Raw genomic sequence first — 23,552 nt, forward strand, 5'->3', positions numbered from 1 at the left:
CAGATCATTAGGGCAGACATCCAGATCTGTGCAGGGTGTGTTAAAGTGTACCTTCTCATATAGAAGTCTGATTGCATTGATTGATAAATAAACAATTAGTTGTTGGTTACCAGCCTTATTTATTCAATATATGCCCAGAGTGCCATGTGTACTTCTACAACACTGTTATCACAGATATTATATAGAGTAGATAGGACATAATCAGTCTGTTTGTTGCATTCCAGCTGTTTAAGCACTATTTTACATAATGATATTTTTCACTGAAACTGAAGCCATGGCAAATACATAAATATTAAAATAAAAATGATCACAGTATTAGGCTATCAAATGCTGGCATATCAAATAATGGCAGATATGGGGGCGAGTAAGAGATTAGGTTCAGAAGCAAGTTAAACATTTGTAAATGTTTGACATTAGTCAAAAGAACAGCAGTACTGCAGATAACTGTCCCTTTGTAGCTCATGTACTATGCACATTCATCACATTTTAGATTCCAGGACAAGAACAATTTTCTATAAAGACAGGGATTGAGTGAGAAAAGGAAGACAGTAAAAATACCCTTCTAAGCATGCAGTCCTTTGCACTTGTTATCTAGTTTCTTTTGCTACTAATTTACAGGGTTTACCTTGTTTGACACATTGTTTTAACCGATAATCAATTTTAAATCAAGCATTTTACGTCCCATCTTCATGCACCAAGTTTGGCTCACACTTCAAGGTCATCCAACCAATCATAGATAAGAATAAATTCTTCTAACTAATTATAACACGGGAGGGAGTTTCACTCTCTCCTCCATTTGCTATACTGCTTATCCTGTACAGGGTTGCGGGGATCTAAAGCTGATCCCAGTGGGCTAAGGGCACGAGAAGAAATTACACACTGGACTGGGGTGCCAATCCACTGCAGGGCACAAAAACACACACTCGAACACTACAAGCAATTTGGAAATACCAGTTAACCTAATCTGCATCTCTGTGGGAGGAACCTGGAGTACCCGGAGGAAACCCACCAAGCACAGGGAGAACACACAAACTCCATAGTCACAAAAGCGACGGCAGGACTCCAACCCTCAACACTGGAGGTGCAAGGCCACAGTGAGAACCAATATGCCACAATACCACCCTCTACTGGATCGAAGGGGTCCAACCCTCGACCCTGGGGGTGTAAGGCCACAGTGAGAACAAGCAGGACACTATACCACCCTCTACTGTATTACATAATGCTAAAATGACCCCACTGCTAAAATCTTTAATTCATTGTGTGCTGGTTATGTCCTATCTACTCGATAAGATATCTGTAGTGCTAACGTTTCATAAATAAGGCTCCACCCATGATTATTTAACATGATTTTTATCAATCAGAGCTGGAATCAGTTGTTTCCTTGTTCCAAGGTTGGCCCTTGACAGGCAGTAAACAAATTACATAAACGGTTTTCCACATACGGTGATGTAAACGTCGTAAAACTGAAGAAAACAATAACAGAATTAACAATTCCTATGAAAGAAACATTACAAAGTAACATCCATACACTTCATTTAAAATCCTTTGGTGGGGAAGTACAATGATAATTTACCTCAAACAAATGACTAACTTAAATTCTTAACAAAAAAAATTAAATTAAAAAACCATTAGAGTTGGATTTGTGATTAAGAGGATACACTAACACCAATAAAACACATGTCGAAGACGGGTTTACCTCCAATAACCGAGGTCGGCTGATTTAAAACACTTTAAGGCACGAATAGCCATTTGTGTAACTCAGTAAACACTAGGGTGATTTTGACAATGAAGAACGCAATATTTCATGCAATTCAAAACATGTAGGGTAACACTACCTCCATTATCGTTGTGCAATTAACAAACCTAGAAGTCCTGGGTAATGTACATGATTCTATCGTTATTACAATCTAACAATCTCACTGATTATTACATTGCTTGACATACTGTAATTACGCAGAGATTATGATAAATTAACGGTTTTGGACAGGCAAATACATCCACTAAATAATATACAGGAGAAACAGTACTTCTGATGGCCTTCTGTAAAATACAAACTAACAGCTGGGAACTGTGCACGACTTTACACACTGCCAAACTTACAAAAATACAATTAAGGAATAATTCTAGGGAAAAAAATGTAAAAATATATCCTAATTAAAAAACAAAAACTGCACTCTCGTAATCTATTTAACATTGACTCTCTGACCTGTGCAACAGCTATGTTGAGAACTTTCAGCCAACAGAATGGGTGGAAATGCCATAATGTAAAAATACATTTCTTAAAGGGAAACGAGAGTTGACAGTGGAACACCAGGGCAGGTCTGAACAGTCAGAGGGATATAAATAAGATGCCTAGCAAATAAGACGGACGCTCAGGACATCTTGCCTATTTGGATTTTCTTCCATGCCTCGGAAGCTGTGAATATACAGGAGTCGATGATGCCAGCTACTGTAAAAGTCCCACCGATTATGGCACAGATCTGAAGAAAGAAAGAGAAAAGCATTAAAGCAAGTGAATGAATTGCCTGAATAACGTGATGCTGTACTGATCTTACTGTAAATGGAGATCAATGTAAATGAAGATCAAACATAATGTATAAGTAGAGTGTAGATTAAATGTATTCTTTATACTATATTATATCCTTTATATATAAAAAATACAAAAAAAATTATTTTTACTTTACTATATTCTTTAATAATAAATCCAGTGTGGGTCTTACAGTTGTGATGAAGCGGTAGAGGGGCTGCCTCCTCTCTGTGTATTTCACCGTGATTGGGCTCAGATCATAACGAAACCAAATGGCTGGGATGATGCGCCCTGTGTGACTGTATGCCACGTATTCCTGACCAAAAACAAAAACAAAAAAAAGATTTTAGTTGTAAAATGTGCCATATTAATCCATTTATGTAGATTAGGTCTCTAAATTCATCAGACATTAGTCAGATATTAACACTAATAACACTAACGAGAACACCTTCACACTCAATCATGTGTTCAATACGTTTGCAGTTTCCTTGCCAAAACAAATGCTTTCATCATGACTACCTAGGGCTAGCACTTTCCCCGTCACCTGTTCAGTCTTGTCATAAAACATGATGGGGTGTAGTGTTACAGGAAAATAATTACCAAAGAGGTGACGTGACACTGACAAACCTCAAAGTAAAAAAAAAAAACATACTTTAATGAAATAAAATTATTTACTGACAGAAGATGAACACTGTGTTCAGAAGATGATCGACACCTTCCACGAGGCGAATAAGCATTGTACTGAAGCATATTAATGAAAAGATGAAAGGACAAGTGTGGAAGGAGAAGGTGCAAAGCAACACAAAGCTTCACAAGAAGTAGAGTCTGGCTGGAGTCAATGCATCAAGAGCCACCACACAGACATCTTCAGGGAAGGGGCTACAACTTCTGCATTCCGTGTGTCAATCCAATCCTGAACCAGAGATGATGTCAGGAGCATCTCAAAAACTGGACTGTTGTTTAGTTATCCAAAGTCCTCTTTGAAATTACGGTACATTTCACATTGTACTTGGAAAGTCCCAGAGAGAGGAATTACAGAATTCCAGTTGATTGAAGTCCAGAGTGGTAATATATGGAGTGGTGGCTTAAAAGATTTTTGCTATCATGCATCATGTTAAATGGTTATTTTACCTTATTTGCCACGGTATACTGGTAGGAGAACTTCTGCTTCCCTGACAGGTCCTCATACACAGTGGGAACGATCTTGAGGATGTAATCGTGGGAGGCCAAAGCTGCGGAGTGAGATCGACATTTAGATGTAGTACAGCAAAGCCTTAAATATTAAGATACTCATGCTTACATCTGTAAAATCTATTCTGGGATTGTTTTTTATTTTATTTAAATGATTATAAATGAGATTTGTTGAAAAAAAAGATGCATATTAAATTTTTCGACTCAAGTTAATTAAGCTGATACAGTTGACTCAGTTTAATGCGTATTATCATTTCCACTTTTTCATTCAAATAAATTTCATGTAATTACAGTAACTCTTAAAATGCAGCCATACTGGTGTTTTGGGAAAAAGAATTACATGAAAAAAAAGAAAAAGTCTTTTAGGTAGTCTAAGTCATTGCTCTGATCTAATGCTGCATGTTTCTCCCTGTTAACCTGCAATCAATTAGAATCATTATGATGCATAAAAAAGAAAAAGAAAAAAAAAAGTGAGATGTAAAGAACTACTACATCACTACACAATACTTAACTGCAAGCATAATATTAACCTGCTTACAGTGTTAAGCAACTTGATGTCGAGGTTTAGCTAAACCATAGCTTATACATGTATAGACATTAAATACGTTCCATACCATTAGACTGGAGTTTGTTGGCCCCACCGAGGGCATTGAAAGCCCCTTGGACGTTTTGCACCTGCAACATCAAGTACACATTCGGTTTAACATGACGTGAACTCTATTTCCGCTGAATAATTAATTATACACTAGATGAAAGAGTAACCTGAAGCTTGTCCCCGAAGGCGAGTTTATGAATGACGTGGGTCATGTCAGGGTTCTGCGGTTGCGCTGTGGCGCTGTGTGTGGAGACGTGGAAATTTCCAGGAACCTGGAGTTGAAAGAATGCAAGCCCTCAAGCATCCTGATACTTTCAAAATCATTCCAGACTGCTTTTAAGTTTTTAATAGACCAGTGTTAGTATACTATCAGAGCAATTATTTTTTCCATTTCGTAAGTGGCTGACACCATTTTTTGGCACTACACTGCTTCGTCATCGATGATTTCACTTAAAATAATAATATTTTACCTCGAACGATAAATGACATCCTTTCCCCCAGAATTAGAAATGTCTCTATGGTGTACATGATCAGTTTCTTACTTTATTAATGCTGAATTCGCCCTCGAAGCGACAGCCATAACCGTCGTTAAGTGGCACCTTCATGGAGTTTTCTATGTGGCCAACTTCATGACGTCCCATTTCATCTTGGATATCCAACCCCACCACTGACAGAAAAAGAAAGAAAGGTTAGAATGCTTAAAATTACAATGAAAAAAAAAAAAAAAGATTAACAGCAGGGGTTCTCAAATATTTGGCAGACCAGAACGCTTTGAGCTGAAAGAAAAACAAAACACCAACCCCCTCACCCCAAACTTTTGGCACGCATACTGGCAGGATCCATTACCATACAGCACAGCTGTTGAGCAAACCTTTAGTTCTCCAGAAAACAAAACTGTTTTCCATCCAAGCAGAACAATACTCACCAGTCAACATGAGGCAAACCAAAAAAAGTTAACCCAAACCCAGCTCAATGCCAAGATGTTATACCTGATTTTCCCAGAACTGACAGAACAGTGGACAATCATGTGTGTGCCCGAACATGGAATCTCGCTCAAAAACATTTACAGAAAGTATGTACAAGAAGAAAAAAAATATATGCCTTGCACGTCACTTTTTCCATTCCAAAATAAACCATGAGATGATGCCTTATTAGTAAAGGTCACTAGAGGGAAAAGGTTACACAACAGGATTAACACCTCTGACGTTTATGAAAATGAAACATTAAATGATCAACTATAATTTGCGGAAATGTGACGAAAATGTCCAGGAAAAAAAAGGATTAAGGACTATTTCAATGTAAAACAGGGACAACGCTGGGCTTAAGATCTTCTGTATGCTTTAGAAAAAGGATTACAAGTATTAGATGTTGGATTTCTTAGTCAAGGGCCCGGGGCTACGCTAAGTCAGACAGATCATTCCAGTTTAATAGCATTTAATGGTCTGAATCTTTTCAATGCCTTTAAAGTTTATAGGCATGTAATGACAACCTCATTTCATGCTCTCGCCACTAATGTGACGTCTTACAAAAGCCTTTTTTTTGTTGTTTTATTCAAGACTTAAAAAGTTAAAAAAAAAAAAAAATTAAGGCATTATGTGGAAAAACATGCCATTACAGTATATGAAGTCATTATTGTGAAGCGAGTGCTGTGCTTATGACTCATCCCAAAGGCACAGAAAGACATCACACGTTCTCTTCTTTTAACACCAACATAAGCACTTTTAACAAGTCAGAGTTCACAATTTAGATTGGGTAATGGGCAGGGGCTGAGAGTACACTGTGTTCTGGGGGGTTTATTTACAGGATGTTTCTTCAAGTATCTGGACCAGTCACATTTTTGGAACATGGAATTTTTTATAATATTAATAATCATAATTATAATATTATCACATAATTTTTAAAATAATATTTTAGTTCCAATTGATTTGCTTTTAATTATCAATATGTAATTTAAAAATAAATAGAAAGTTATCATTTAAAATTGTATAAATATATTCATACGCAGTTAACATTATTGCCAAAAGGAAAGTTTAATAAAGAAATCATTTTATTTAGAGGTTTATGTATTTTTAATTCACTTGATATATCTGTCATCCACATAGAGCTTATTTACTCTGTAAAGAAAAAAAAAGTCAAATATTTGTTGCTACATCATTATGATCACTAACAATAATTAGACCACATGATACAACTGCATTCATTTATTTGTATCTAACCATCAAAGAGTTGTGACTCGTTTTCTGCAGCACCTCTGACAATAGTGTCAACTCTAATTCAGTTAAATGGTGTTTGTTGAACTGTTGTATAAAGCAATATCACACTCTAGGTCATGTTGTACTAAATATCAGCATGCCTGTGATGCCTTCGGCACTCTGGCTGTGTCCTCGTGTTTATGACCACATCACAGCCGTGCTGATATTCAGCGCAACAACATGACCTCAAGTTCACATTTTAGATTGGGTAATGGGCGGGGGCTGAGAGTACACTGTGTTCTGAGAGGATTTATTTCCAGGAAGATGTTTCTTTAAGTATTTCATAAGGGAGTTTTTAAAGATAATATTATAATGATGATTAATAATATCACGTAATTATTACAACTTTATCATAATTATATTTTAGTTCTAATGTATCATTATATTATTTGTTTAATTATTAAAAAATAATTTAAATAAAGTATTTTATTTAAAATTTTAGAAGAAAAACTAATATATTTATATTTAAGTAACAAGTTATTGTCAATTAAATAGGTCCATCATGCTATTTGGAAGTTAATATATTTTTAATTCACTAATCACAAGACAGGCCAGCACGATGGCATAGTGATCGCCTATCACCTTGCCCCTCTAGAGCCAAGGACTTAATTGGGTCTGTTTGCGAGGAGTTTGCATGCTGTCCCTGTGCGTGATGGGTTTCCTTAAGGTACTCTGATGTCCTCCCACATTACTAAAACATGCAGATTAGTTTAACTTGTGTCACCAAATTGCCCGTAGTGTGTGTGGGCGAGTTCCCTGCAACGGTTTTTTCCCCCTGTCCAGGGTGTACCCTGGCTCATGCTCCAAATATCCTGGAATAGGCTCTAGGCCCTCCGTGAACCTGCATACAGGTTAAGCAGTATAGAAGAACAAATGAATAAGCCCAAGACGATGCCACAGCCACCCATGGCGATAGCGCAATTGCCTGGGCAGGGCGGTAACATACTTGCCCTCCCACATCAATCGCAGCGACAAGAGCCAATCATGAGCACATGTAAACCCACTCAAGTGAAAGTAGGTGGATAGAACTTTGCCCTCCTTGGTGGGTGGCTGTTGGTTAACTGGGGAGAGCCCTAAGATGGGTAAAAATTTGCAATGACGAATTTGAAAATGATAGGGGGGAAAAGGAAGGTAAAGGTAAATTAACTGCATGTTATTGTAAGTCTTTTACAGTTAATAATATGCAACTCTAATACAAATACGAGTTAAAAGTGTACTTGCAAAGTAAGAAAACAACAGCTTACAATGACATTGCAGTAATAAATGTTTATGTAATTATGTTACCACAAAAAAAACACACAAAAAAAAAACATTCCTCCGATCAACTTCCTGTTTAGCATGTGCAATAAAATCCCTTTGCACACAGTACAATGGCTAGTGTTACACCAGACATTTCCCCATGCTATTTGAGAACTCTTTGGATTCTAACTTCAAGTTCTAAAATTTGGTTAAACATTTGTGTTGAAATGTTCTGATTCACACCAGGAAATCCAGATGATCTTTTTGCTATCGAGAAAGCAAAAAATTACAGCCCATGATAAGTTAAGAACATGATGACATAGCAGTTTTAGAGTTTTACCATACACGCGAGTGCTATTTACGTAACATTTGCATAAAGATGGGGAAGTTTTGTTCCCTATGACAAGTTCAGTTGTTCAATACATAAACTGAAAATTCACAGTATGATGGTAAATTAAATCTCATTTTCTGTGCCGGAAGTCTCGGTTTAGTCAACTGTGAACAACATTTTTATAGACACGCTCACAGAAAGAACATTAAAACAAATAATACCATGTTCTCTCTTATAATTAAGAAAACTGAGAAAAAAAAAACCCAAAATATGAATATTGATGTATTTTATGTATATACTCACAATCACAGTGTAAGTTTGGCAAACTGATGTTTAAACTCACTTCAATCTTCCCTCCACTGTCTTTATCTGGGTCATCCACATAGAGCTCATTTACTCTGTAAAGAAAAGACGACATCAAATGTCATTACGATCACCAACAATTGTTGGACCACATAATATAACTGCATTCATTTGTTTGTATCTAACCATCAAAAACGTTTTCTTTGAATCTGATTTGCCGTGTGGTAACTAGTTTCCTGCAGCATCTCTGACAATAGCTGCAACTGTAATTCAGTTAAATGCTATTTGTGGAGCTGTTGTATAAAAGCAATATCACACTCAAGGTCATGCTGTCAATATCCTGATATTCAGTACGACAAAATGACCTTGAGTTGAACATCGTTTTTATACAACAATTTATGATAAAACAATTTATCAATCAACAGATTATCATTTCTTTAATTATTTAACCAGTTATTTATTATAATGTATTTATTTTATTTATTATTTAACCTGTTCCGCCTACACATATCCTTCTGTGACTGGTGAAAATAACCAACCACGACTAGCAGAGCCGAGCAACCAACAGTTAGTTCAATTAATTTTAAGTTCTTTCTGGGACTATGTAGCAAAATAATGAGGGGAATAATAAAAAGGAGGTGATGTACAGTTCTTTAAACTTTGTTTAAAGTTTCTCTTTATATTTCCACCCACTCCACTTTAGAATATCTGTTACCTTCCAGGTTTGGGGCGAAATCCCAAATAGTGTTAAATGGAAAGCTAGTGTGCTAGGGTGTGCAATTTTTTTCTTGTCCCACACACTAAATAGTGCCCTTGTTTAGGGGGTTACAGAGGGATTTGGGATTCAGCCTTGTGTTAGAAGTTAGTTATTTCTGTAGCTTGCTTTAGGTGAAAGACTAAGGCTATTTGGAATGATTAGACAAAGTTTTGTTTAAAATGAGGATGTGGTTTCCTGCTAAAAGTGCATCCGTGACTGGTTTTAAATGTAGGTTTTGTCGAGAAGCTACTCTCATCTTAGTACTTTCACTAATGCTACAACAGACAGTCAATGTAATTAAGTAATAAATATTAATTAAACATCCCAGTGCTGTTACAGTCTATTAATAAAACTCATAAAAAGACTCTCGTCCAATTAGATTCCTCGGTTAGAACTGTCTTTTGTATAATGAATCTCTTGGAAAACTTGGAAAAGCTCATGTTGCAGCAGCCGGTAGTAGCAATCCCTGCCTGTACATTTGATGGGGGTTACTCTTAGAAGTCTAAAAATGATGCAAAAAAATGTGGAGTATTGCCAATAGGGTAACTAGGAAATACTTAAGAATAACCATATACAATGATTGTTTTTGTGATCTGTACAGCAGTTAATCACATGTAATTTATTTGACTATCACACAGCAATAAAGGCACATTTGTTATTTTAATCTTTCTATACACAATCTCACATCAATAACCCCACCATAAAATATTTTGAAATAGGTCCAATAAAAACACTGAATATAACCTGTTGGCAATGGACCACTTTCCTGTTCAGCACCCCTTGTGTTTAGAAGTGAGTAAGCAGACTTTCCTGTTTAGTAATTTTAGAGATTTTGATCAATTGAATTTGACCCTGTGTGTTTTACACAGTTGTATGTCGTATATAAAATTCTTTCGATTATGTTTTAACACAAATTTTGAATCAGTAATGATGCAATTAGATGCTCAAATTGATTATTTATAGGCTTATATTACAAACACAATATTATAACAATATTATTCCAACCTCCACTAGGGGCAATAAAATAGGAATTGTATAGTGTTGAAACTTAAATCTGGACTCATCAGACCTCAGGACCTTTTTCCATTGCTCCAAAGTTCAATCTTTATTTCAAGCCTTTTCTTCCTTTTTCAGTCTCGTAAAAAAGTGGTTTTCTTACAGCAACACAGGAGTTTATAGCAACTTATAGCAACCTTTGAATTCTCATCACATTGGATGTGTGGAAATGCTCTTACTTTTACAATCAAACATAGCTAGGATTTCTTTCCTGACGATTTTTTACAATGCAATTGCACCAAGTGTTTAAGTGATCTCAGCGCAGTCATTCATAATTATTTTTTCCAACCACAGTTCTTCCATGAAGTTGATGGAGCACCTTATACTTCCTGGTTTTAAGAAAAATTCGGAAAATTGTTAACCCAATTCCAGTAATTTCAGCAAACTCTTTAGTTGTTTTCTTTGCTTTGTATCTGGTAAGTAGCTTTCTAAAACAAAAAAAAAGAATGATTTTTTTGAAAAAAAAAAGAATGATCATCACCTCCTCAGATGAATGAATTCATTTGCAAATTCCATATAATGTATACAGTTTATACGTTATCATTTACATTTTATTCTCTCCTTTTATATTTTTCTTTATTGGGATGGTATATTGTATATTTGTACGTTTTATTTTTCATGATTCTATTTTATCTTCCCTTTTTTAGGTCAGAAACAGTCGTGTAAGCATTTTACTGCGTATTATATATGTATATGTGTATAGTTGTGTATGTGACAAATAAAAGTTAGAATTTTAATTTATTACCACAAAGGGTATACTTAATATATATTAATACATACGTAATATGTATTAATATTGTGGTGTTCGATACTTTTAAAAATGTGTTTTGAAATCAAAAGTATCTGTAAGGACTGTATTCAGTGTATTTTATTTATTTATTTTTTATTTAAAAAAAAAAAAAAAAAAAAAGAGAGAAGAAAAGAAACCCCGAAATGTTCGAATGCAGAATCTGTGCTTATTTCCTCTCTCCTTCCCCACACACCAGTGCTAAGCAAATAACTTCGAGAAGAAGCAGATAAATATCCTGTGTGAAACTCACTTCGACTTGTGAGAGGTTATAACACCAGTTTACTTTCGTCATGTAAGTAGCACACCGTGTCCGAAAAGTATCTTTTCACATTAGATCAAAGATCTGCTTTGATATCGTTTAACATGCGTGTTACATTCGTCAGTTATGTGTGATATGTAAACATTTAGAGAAGCGTAACAGGCGGTTGCCACGGCAACCTGGGTGACTCATACATAGCGGTAACATCTTGTCCCTTAGCGCTTTTAACCGTCGCTTGATGCAAGCTTGGAGTAAACAGTGACAATACATACATTTCTGTGGCTATGAATCCCGTCAGCTCGGAGAGGAAGAGGAAGAGCATGAAGACGCAGCAGCAGATCGAGACTGTGGGGAGGGAAGAGTGAGGTTAGGAACACACGCTTACGCATAAGGGGTTTCGGTTTAGAAATCAGCAAAACGGTTACAAACGACTTACTGTTAAGATTACAAACTGCACCCTGATTTAGAGATCAGAAGAGCAGTAAAAATTAGTTTAAGTTATAAAGAGTTTTCTATCAAAATCTCTTTTGAACTTTAACCAAACAGACAATTTACTTTACTAATGATTACACTACAATATTTTTAAATAATACGTGGAGAACATTTTAAATACAAAACACTATTTTATACTGACATAAAATGTGTATTGTATTACTTTACAATACACATTTTATTACTTATAAATTTATATATATATATATATATATATATATATATATATTTTTTTTTTTTTATTTTTTTTATTTTTATTTTTTATAATACTTCCAATATATTGTAACATAACTTCTAACATATTAATACTTTCTGTATTATACTTATTCCCCCCTCACCCCCAGTACACACTCACCCCACCATCCTCTATTTCTATTTTGGAAGTGTTTTATTTACCCCTTTTACCCCCCACCCCTTTTTTACGCACATCTTGATTTTTCGATATGAAACATACATGTTTTCAACCCCATTCAAAACAGTCAAGATGTACTAGAACTGTGAAATTACGTCATTAGATCAACCTAGAGGCGAGCGATGGTGAATGTGGCCAGGCTGCCACACTTCCTGTACACATCAGTGTGCATGTGATGAAACAAATATTGAGAAAAAAAAAAAAAAAAAAGCTCAAGTAAGCAGGTTGTGTAGGGCCTTATTTACATGGATACAGTCACCAGTGACTCAGAGGGTCACATGACTTTATGACAGCCACGTCATTCTTAGGCGTGCTGCGGTTCCTTCCAGTTTACACAGGCTAATGTTTAGCTACAGCACAAACACCAGGGAGTGTCAGGATGACAAATACACCACAGCTTTAGGTACTGACAATGTGATCATTGCTTCCATTTAGACTGGACTAAAAAAAAAAAAAAAATGTTGATGAACCTTTATTCAGGTATCAATCATTCAACTTTAATCCCATTCCTACTAGCTGATAGCTATTTACTTTGACACACTGAATTCTCATCTTGATTAAACACACTTGTCATGTCAGTCAACTCCGCCAGCAAAATAATGGATTTAAAGTCTCTATTACATCATGAGCACTTGGCTTGCAAACTAATCTGAAATATCAAATATTTGTTCTTCCTGGGTGAAGGATAACTCGGATACTATTTTAATTAATATGACTAAAGATGAGCTAATCCACTTTAGGCCTCACCAGTCATAACAAAGCCCACAGGAATGCAAGCGGGAATGCCATTGTAGTAGGTAATAGATCTTGAGTCAAGGGACAACACCTATGATTGTGTAACACTCTGTAGCGCTGCTGTGTCATGAGGTCTGAAACAGTGAGCAATCAGCGAGGAAGCAGCTGGAAGATTGGAATGTTGACAACATACAGATTAGGGCAGAGAGCAGAGCAGTTGATCAATGAGTACGAAACGTGGTGGGATTAGTGAGGGGCGGGGGGGCAAAATCATAGACAGACCCATGTTTTAGCTGATAAGGAAGCTGTAAATACTACTTACTAAATGCTCCAGTGTATGTGGGCTGGGTGAGGTCTTTAGGCACCTTCCTGTATATATCAAACCTGGAAGGAAGAGAAAGAGGTTAGGAGTGAGGACGAATACTCAAGAGGAAGTAGGAGGAGGGGGGAAAAAAAGGTAAACACGCAAAGCTCTTGGGAAGCACACGTAAAGGCACAGTCTGTTCCCAGCAAGTTAAAAGCACTGACAGGGCCTCGGGAATGTTAACTATGGCAGCAGGCCAAGAAATACTCAGACACGGATCGCCTCTGGCGTCTTAACATCACGCCTCTTCCTCTTTGTGTTGGGCATCACCCTGCAACTCCTGCACAGAAATTTAACCTTTATGGCCTGTGGTATGTTCACATAACTGTGCGACTGAGTTCAGAGGCAGTGCTGTTAGACTCGACTAAACGGCCTCAGAGGAAGTAAACAATCACAACTGCCCACTAATTCTCACGAAGCAAACATCAGAGATACTAAGGGGTCATTCTTAAACTACATAGAGGAGAAAGCAGGTTTGTTATTTTTGCAACAGGCATACATTATTAACTGACTGCAAAATCTTGTTCTTTTTGATCATAATCTCATTATGAAAAATACCCTGCCTAGACAAAAATGTTCGCATTTTAGAAGGGTCAAATTATTGGACTGCATCAAGCAACGAAAACAACTAAAGAAACATAAAATTACTGGAAGTGGGTTAAGAACTCTTTGTCGAAGAAGTTTTTCACATGATTAAAATTTTTCACAACAGTAAAAAAAACCATAGCCTCCTCAATAGTGAAAATAAGAGCATTTCCATGCGCACACAATGTGACGAGAGCCACAACGAAGTTAGCTGATGACCTGAATGTACTGAATGACATCTATGAGTTTTTCGTCCTTGAAGGCACAGGCATATTCCAGGACTCAAACTGTGAAAGAATGTTTCTGGGAGCATGAAAGATAATCTTTACACATGAACCGGCCGCCACATTGTTTGCTTAATTAAAGCTTAAAGACGAAATGAAATCTTGGTGTATTCAACTTTTTTTGGCCAGGCAGTGTAGTATTAGGATATAGTTCTACATACTTAAACCTAAAACAAAGTGTTTTGTTAAATTAGGAGACAATTGTGTGATTGTTAATTTCAAATGATTTTACAAAAGATTACATTTTAAATGCATTAAAGAAAGCACTTATTTGAACTTAAAAAAAGCAGAGTAATATCCCAATAATTTTTAACCTGTATGAATATAAACGTCTTAGTCTGGTAGGCTGTTTTTTCTTCATCTCAGATATCTACCTTTGAAAAAAAAAATTGCAAAGTATTATGTGTCACAAGGTGGACCCTAATATTCCACTAATAAGCGGGATAAAAACCCATCATGTAAACAACCCAACTATACCCCTCTGCCTCGATCCAACCTTATTGGAGTCTTTAACCCAATGGACCTTTGGCTAAGGAAAGGGCTCCGATTTACTACATATAAAAAGGCGAGCCAATCATCTAACCAGTCACAGATGAGCCAAAATCCTTGCAACCAATTATACTGCAGAAATTGGGATCCATCACAAAAAAGGCCAGAAGCTTAAAAATATAACAGATAAGAAGTACCTTTTCCCAAATTTAAGCAGATTAGATGTTTCAAAGCAGATGATTCAATGCTTTCTGCACGTTATCAAAATCACCTTATTAAATCAGTGTCCATGTAAACAGTTAAGTTGGAATCTTTAATCGCAAATAATTTTAAAATAAAATCGGATTGAAGAAATATAGTCTATGTAAACGTAGCTATTGTGAACACAGCAATTACTTATATTATGGGATTTGGATGTAAAAGTACAACTATAGTAAAGAGTGGCTTTTTTTGTTCCTTTGCAAAAAAGTTAAACATTCCAAAAACAGTATAAATATTTAATATTCAAGGGTATTTAATAAAATGTTCAAGTCAAACCGTTCATCAATTCTTGTGAATTAAGGCATAAAACGCAGACATTTATAGAAGACTACAAGCACAGTACGGCAATGAGACTCTTAGCCAAGTCCAAATTTGATCATTGCTTCTGTGTACTAACAAAACTTTGTACCATGACGGTATCCAAGCATACTAATCCAAGCGCATTAGTATATCAGGGGATTATATAAAGAAGTGATTTTTCTCCGTCATAACTGTGTTCTGTCATTCTGTATAATCAATAGTCCCAGGTTGACTTGAACACCCCTCGTATAAAAGATTTAAATAAGTACAGCCTCGACATTATTAATACCATGTAAACGAAACAAGTATGGGATTCATGTAAATCAAATTCTTCTCACACTAATCCTACAGCATGACTTGTGATCATGGGGTTAATCATCTCAGCAGCCTGAGCATTGCCTTTTTTAGGAGTTCTCTACAGCCGTGCTCCAGCACAGAAAGTATTTCAGGCCTTTTTCGGTGTTCAAATTGTTTCCCTGCGCCCCAGCCTTGGCCTGGCCCTCGCTCGCATCACCGCTGCAAAAACAAAAACATCTGGGCGCATTTCTTCCACCGAGTGCTGCGACGTGAACATCATTTCTGACGCAATCGGGGGAGTGAAGAAGGTGACCTCTAGTATCAAATATCAGATATGTATTTACAGGATTGAGAAACTGTAAGAAAAGGATATTTAAACAGACAAAAACTGTTTTTAATTTAAAAGGCTAAATGGGGTTGGGGGGGGGGGTGATAGTCCTCAACTAATATCAGATTTTGCAACAGTGACCAAACCATTTCTTGTATTTAAGCAGTTTATTGACTTGATTAGGTTGATAAATAAAAACTTTTTTTTTTCCCGGTGTATGCATGATTACGACACTGATTCGTCAACCCCTATTAACCTAGTTCCATTTATCCTGCCATTCAAATTGCCTGAAATAGCTGGCCTGAGTCAGTATATACATGACTGCGCTCGCTCAAAGGTCATTAAGGAGTTCTGCGTGTGCTACGTGCGGCTCTTGTTCCTTCATGGAAAATGCCTTTTCATGAATTTTACAATAGCGTTAGCGGCTAAATCCAGTGCACCACATATTCTCTATTCTGCGGCTGACTCCTAAAAGCCGGTCCTTCAGCTAAAGACTTTTATTTCCCTTAGAACTGGATTGTTAGTGAGTCACACTGGAGCTCTTTTGTTGACACCGTCAAAGAAAACCGTGGGCCATTATAAAAAATGAGCACATTCTACTTTCCGTACATTCCGTACCAAAGAAACAGCATATGGAGCATGATATTTACACTTGTTCTGGTTAAAGAGCAGAGCTGGTTTTCACTTCCTGCGTTACGACTCAGGCGTGGACTACTACTAGAAAAAAAAAAAAAAATCCTGAAAAATGGTTTAAATGAAAAAGTACACAAACACCACGTCAGTACAGTAGAGTAATAATGGAACAAAAAAAATATAGAAACATGAATGGCTGATATTAACACTTATTCTTTTAATAAATAGCAGGCAGAGGTAATAATAATCTGTATGATGTATTTTAGTGATCTTCTGTGAATATATACAACTACAAGTAAAATCTATAATTTCCTAAGCAAGATTGAGAAAGAGACCTAGGACGCTCTGATGACGACAGAGACTGGCAGGAAGTCTGGAACTATGCAATGGACATATCCGTCTGTAATCGAAACAAATTTATGCTGTGTATACACGATCAGCCATAACATTATGAGCACCCACCTAAAATTGAGTAGGTCTCCCCTTTTGCCACCACAACAGTGATGCACTTTGTGTCCTGACACCTTTCTATCACAACCAGCAATTTTCAATTTGATCTACACTTGCACTTGTATTTAGTTTTGAAGTCTCTAAGATCCAGTCCCCTAGACATCAAAATTTGATCCTTCTCACTTAATTCCTTATGCTTGCCCATTTCTCCTGCTTCTAACATATTAACTTTAGGAAAAAAGGTTCACTTGCCGCCGAATATCTCACCCATTTTCAGCCACCATTATAACAAGATATTGACAATGTAGCTACTATGAGAAGGGCCAATTCGAAATGGTAAACAACTGGGTCAAAGCAACTCCAAAACTGCAGCTCTGGTGGAGTGTTCCTGGTTTGCGGTGGTCAAGACATACAAAAACAAATGATCCAAGGAGGGAAAACCGGTAACCTGGCAACAGCGTCATGGGTGTCCAAGGCTCACTGCTGCACATGAGGAGTAAAGGCTGGCCCGTATACTCCGAACCAATAGAAGAGCCAAAGCTGGTTTTAATAGAAAGGTGTCAGATACAGGTCATTATTGTTTTGGTGGCCGGGGGGGCGGGACCTACTCAATATTAGCCGTGTGGTTATAATGTTAAGGCTGATCAGGGTAATTATATAAGATGGATCTTGGTGTATCCCCATTGTGTTGGAAAGATAAATCTGAGAATGGTACCTTAATCTATTGTTTTGGTCATGTGTTAGACTACAGTGTGACTCGTCTAGGATTATGGACGATAAGGGTGTCATTTTTAATGCTGCAGCAGAGTTAGATCCTAGGTGCCTCCTACTTGGTCTTCCAGATATTCACATCAATATAATGCGCAAGAGGTTATTTAACTTACTGACTTTTGTAGATAGGAAAAATATTTTGCTGTTTTGGATTAAGGACCGTACTCCAACAAAAAAGTAATGGCACGATATTATAAACTTTATTCCCTATTAAAACATTTCTTGTATGACTCATTTTTCTATGAATGCTTTCTACAAGATCTGGAACCCATATCTGAAATTTACTGTCCCTTTGTTGTTCTCCATATTACAGGGGTTGCCTAATCCAGTATATATAATTATTATTATTATTATTTTTTTTTTTAAGTGTACCTTCTTTTGTTGGCTTTTGAAGCCTTTCTTTGATGTGGAAGCTAGCTAGGGCATGGAAACAGGACAATGCATACCATCTGTGTCTAAACACTGGTCTGGTCTTTATTCTTTATTTCTTTTTTTTTCACATATGAGATGAGCTGTTGTGTTCATCTGTTTATTTTGCCCATTTAATAATAATAATAATAATAATTATATTGTTAAAAATATGTTTTCCTAATTTTTTTAATTTGTAAGTCAGGTAATCGATAACAGAATTTCAGTATAAAAACACGGTTTAATAAAGGGAAAATTAAGTACTTTAAAAAAAATCTTTATACATTTTTACATTGATAAATGATTTTGTTAAACCCCCAAAAGTTACTTAAAAACAACTAAACAAAAATTCTGTAGGTGCATTTGGTAATTGACACTGTTGTTCGGGAACATTAGCGCGTATTTAACTTTCATACTGTTTACTGTTTTTATTCTGCATTTATGTCTAATTAACTGATGTCAGCTTGTAAAAAAATCCAATAACCCAGTCTGTGTGTTTTGGCACCAAAGTTTACGTTCCATACGGGTCTGTTCCATTCCTTTGTAACACGTCACTCACTACTGCATGCTCTGACATCATTAGTTGGTAAACAGAGCAATTTAAAACATGGGCAATATGTAAGGAATAAAAAACATCACGCTCCATATTTACAGAGAATGTAGTCAGTGACGGGATGTGTTAAAGTTGATAATTAGTTATCAATAATGGCAAATGAACAGATTTACTTTTGACTGTTACAAAGTTCATACCTTTACAAAGTTCACATACTTAAATCAACTATTATAAATGTTTTTTGACTAATTTTTGACTAAAGAAAGAGTAAGATATAAGAATTAATTCTTTAACATTAAGCTTGCGTCTGGAACTACTGGCTGATCTGTAATCATATAGAAAAATTAACAAAGCACCTTCTGACTGTAAATAGTGCTCGATAATTAACCACTGAGTTTTGTTTCTGGGTTTTTTGTCACATCTCTCACAAAGTTTGTCATCAGCTACGGTTGTTCTGCTTGGCCAACTCATTTCATGTCTCAGTGGGTTTTTTTTCTTTTTTAAGACATTATGGAGGCTAGCCTTATGCTTGTACAATTATGCTAGGTTTTTTTTTTTTTTTTTATCTTGTCTTAGCATCAAAATGGCGCCATAGCCATATCATTGGTCTTCATGTTGGTTTACCTTTTTTAACAAACGATGCAGTCTTCACAGACAAAACCGAGGGCTTAAACCAACAGTAGACATTCAGAAGAATTAACTGTTTAAACAATTAATCTAAGAGGATGCACCTGAGCAATGCCTCTCGGTGAGATGTTCCAATATTTCTGATCACCTGGGGAAAAACATTGAGGAGCTGGTATCTGGTCATTTTTGCATGGAGATCTTTTGCAACAGAGGTCACAGCAAAATGGAGGTTACATGCCAGTGCCAGCGGAAAAACTAAAATACATCCACAAATTCGCTACAGACGTTTTTGTTATTTGTACAGGAGTCGTGCAGGAGGTGTACTTACAGACAAGGCATGGATAATATGGGAAAGAAGGCAGAAGTGGATCACAATCATATGTCGGAAGAACTGGCAACCAACAAGACAGACAACCACCAGACAGTGTAGTGAACATTTAGCACAAGGAAAGTTTATGTTTGGAAGTGTTATAAATTAAAATGCTTGAAATACTTTTAAAGTTTTAGTTATAAGCGTTAGGCACAGGATATTCCATAGCATCGTCTCAGAAGCTTTTGTCACTGCCTATGCACAGAGAAACAATGAAAGCTCAGAGCTTTAACTACATCGGTAAACATGCCTGAAGGCATCAAACATAGGGCTTGTTTCAAACCGGTTTTCCCAAGTTTCGTTTTCATACCTTTGTTTATTAGCACCCTTAAGGCGACTCAACTCATTTGATAATAGAGATGGGGGAAGATACCAATAAGTTATGCATTGTCATTCTTTTGTGTGGCAAATTCATGCGTTAACTCCAGATTAGATTTTCCCCCCATTTATATGTTTGCATTTGAGGGGGTAAAATGTTACAGCCGTCTATAAACCTACAGTTAGTGTGCTCTAAACTATTCACACAGTGGCAGGCTACACAGCATCATGTGTTGTAGGAACAAATTAAGTTTTTTTGAAATTACAAAAAAAAAAAACTCACAGAATCTGGAGATTTACAAAATCGCAATACAAACTGAATCGGCACTTTGGTATCATAATATCATCATATTGGTTGCTCCTTGGTGATTTCCATCCCTATTTGACAGTCACTGACGTTTGTGTAAAATAGGCTAATGATATTATTCCTGGCTCTGTAAAACACCTCAGACATAATTCATAGTACATAGTAACCTAATGTGGGGTAACGATACTTCTGCTGTTATAAATGATGTCATGGTAGTCACATGACCGAAAAAAGGTCTATACGCGGCTGAATCAGGGACAGAACCTGATGCCATACAATTATACGCAAAGGAAACTATTGCTATGAGCTGTTAAATTATTAAACATTATACATGCAAACACATACATGTGTGTGTGTGCATTTACTCACACACACACACACACACACACACACACACACACACACACACACACACACAAGATCATTACGTTTAACTGTTTCCATGAGCAAATGATGCATTACAAAGCAATGAGCTCGGTTCAATTAGCAGACTATCGATGTTAAAGACAGAGTCAAAGTTAATGACATGCCACAATGTTTTGAGTAAAACAATATGGTTGGCTTTAATGAAAATTGTTGCAGCGAAATGACCTCATGCCAGCTGCTGCTGCTATCAGCTCATACCTCCAAAAAAAAAAAATCTTCTATGTTGTTGAACCCAAATTGATGTACAGATTTGGAACTGATAGCTGAAATTCTGATCTTTCATCTGACTCGTTGATTTTAAACCAGTATATTGTTAAAAACTGCACCACTATTCCAATACTTTTGAAGGAAACTATAAGTATTGGGACACATTCATTATTTAACACATTTTGTGTGTATATCAACCACAAAATAAGACACATAACTAGGTACTTTAAAAATGATACTGTTAAAAAATTATTTTTTATAATTATGAATCTAAAAAATTAGATCCCAACAAGTTACTTATACTTGGCACAGTAATTCTTAAAGGGCTCTACATAGATAGATAGATAGATAGATAGATAGATAGATAGATAATTTTCATCAGTTTTAATAAAGTTCAATATAGATGCAAACTTCTCTCTAGATGCAATTTATTTTTAGAAAATATAACACTGGTCACTCCAAATAATCTTCCTCCCACAACAGATCTCAAAAACAATATTATGTCGTCCTTCATATCTTTATTATGATCACATCAAGTATTTCTATGTATATTTTCTTATCGTCGTGATCAGTTCCAGAAGTTCCGGGTGTGTGTGTTTGTGCTCGTTACCATGAATCAGACCATTCATGTGACCTAACCAAAGTAAATAATAGTCATCCAAATAATGCAATATTTAATTATGCAGCATCATCGCACACTGGCATGTTTTTAATCTGTTGCAACCTGTATCACATTACAGGGGATTATAGCCGCAACAGATATTTCATCTATTTTGTGCATCACTACCTGCATTTCTTTTCCTTTCTACTGTATGTTGTAAAGCAATGCTAAAGGAGTCAAAATATACAATAATCTCCTTTGAACAGTTGGTGATTGAGATGTGTCTGCTACTTATGCTCTGTAAATCCTTCATAATGGCTCTAATCTGAGGTGCTGGTTGTTAATTAGTCATTTCTGAGACTAGTAACTCTAAATGAACTACTTCTTTGCAGCAGAGATAAGTTTTGGTTTTGCTTTCCTGGGATGGTCTTCATGAGAGCCAGTTTCAGCATGGTGCTTGATGGGTTTTGGGCTTAAGCGCACTTGACGATACTGTTCTTCAGGAAGGCTGATCTCTGGGTCGTAAAATATCAACTGACTGTTGTTATTATTACATGATTACCTAATTCCATGTGTTATTTCATAAGTTTCCAAGTATTATTGTAGAATGTAGAAAATAAATCACTACACAAAAACAAAAAAATTTGCAAGTGGTCCCAAACTTTTGAGCGGCAGTGTACAGATTACAGTAGGTAAATGGTACATTAGTGTTACCCCAAACAGTTTTACTTTAAGCATTTTTCCATTCTACCGGTAGTGGTAAGATCTTCAGGCCAAACTCTTCAACTATCAGCGGTAAGGTAAAAACGTTCCTTAGAATTGACGTTCCTTCCATTCAAGTTCCAGCAGTTTCCAACTAAAATCATTCAAACGGTTGGTCAACATTTGTCCTACCAAACCGGTGCAATAGTTAGAACTGCTTGGAATGGTTGAATACGGGCATTTATCTTATCAAACAGAGTCCAGGTGGATACATATTTTGGTTGGAAGTTATCATTCTATATGTGGTTGCACTATTGTGTATGTCCAAATGATGCGATTATTACATTATGCCTTTGCTTTCAGACAATTCCCATTTAGTGTTTTTAATTATATATAAATTATTGTACAGACTTTGCACTGGATCAAAGGACATAAATAGCTGTTTGATGTTATTAGAGGAAAAATTTGAGATTTATGATCAAGCTTGATCAGTGTGTATTAGCCGCACAGATGATGAGTTATTAAACAGTTACAAAGTAACTACTCGAGCTAGTAGTAGTGTTTCATTGTTTTAAATCCCCAGTGACATCATGCCACAGCTCCCAGGGGGCCGGGTTTCAATTTCTGCACAGTAGAAAATTAAATCAGACTTTAATGAACGCATTAACGACCTCGAGTTTCTACTCACCTCCGCACATCGAAAGTCATGATGCTTGAACGTTTTTACGCGAAGATAAAATTGTACCGGGACACAACTCCGAGCCCTTGCTTCAACCATTAGCGGGTGAACCTAGCGGAAGTGACGTTTTCTAAGGACGCTTTGCACAATTCTATTGGTCGGAGTGCAGCGTGGCTGATGATTCTGTTTCCGCCCTGACGGGCTGTGCTGCAAACAGCTCTGTACTCCCTTTATCAATACCCTTACAATGGGGAATGGGATAGGGAAATAATGAACTATGAAGTGCACTACTCAATAGATGAAGGGTTTTTTGGATTTTGACTTTTTGACTAGGAGACTAAGAATCTTCTTGAAGCTTTTTGATTAAATGCTTTAATTACATTATTTATTACATCAAAGCTTGTGATCAAACCCTGTAATCTTTCTTCATATCACCCTCTCAGATCTCTCTTTATTAGAGCAAATGTCTTCTTTTCTTCTTTTTCTTTTTTACCATTCACACCTGGTAGTAATAGTCTTAGATGACTGTTCTGTGTAACATTTTCAATAGACATTTTGTATGAAATATAAAACAAACACAACACAAAGTTATTATATTAATAAATATAAAGATGATATTTTGCCTCAAGTAATAACAATAAATATACGGCCTT

At 36.2% G+C, this 23,552-nt stretch overlaps 1 protein-coding gene across 1 annotated transcript; it reads right to left on the reverse strand.

The window, feature by feature from the left end:
* Positions 1-99: 99 nt before the first annotated feature.
* On the reverse strand, positions 100-23,071 carry ergic1 (endoplasmic reticulum-golgi intermediate compartment 1). Its single transcript, XM_053505499.1, has 10 exons — positions 22,909-23,071; positions 13,262-13,323; positions 11,573-11,645; positions 8,439-8,533; positions 4,856-4,980; positions 4,481-4,585; positions 4,333-4,393; positions 3,659-3,759; positions 2,721-2,843; positions 100-2,480 (listed from the first exon to the last, which is right to left on the reverse strand). Exons 1-10 carry the CDS (start codon positions 22,926-22,928, stop codon positions 2,373-2,375), a joined length of 873 nt encoding a protein of 290 aa, XP_053361474.1. The 5' UTR covers positions 22,929-23,071; the 3' UTR covers positions 100-2,372.
* Positions 23,072-23,552: the final 481 nt, after the last annotated feature.

This window comes from Clarias gariepinus, chromosome 10 (genome assembly GCF_024256425.1).
Source record: "Clarias gariepinus isolate MV-2021 ecotype Netherlands chromosome 10, CGAR_prim_01v2, whole genome shotgun sequence".
NCBI lineage: Eukaryota > Metazoa > Chordata > Actinopteri > Siluriformes > Clariidae > Clarias > Clarias gariepinus.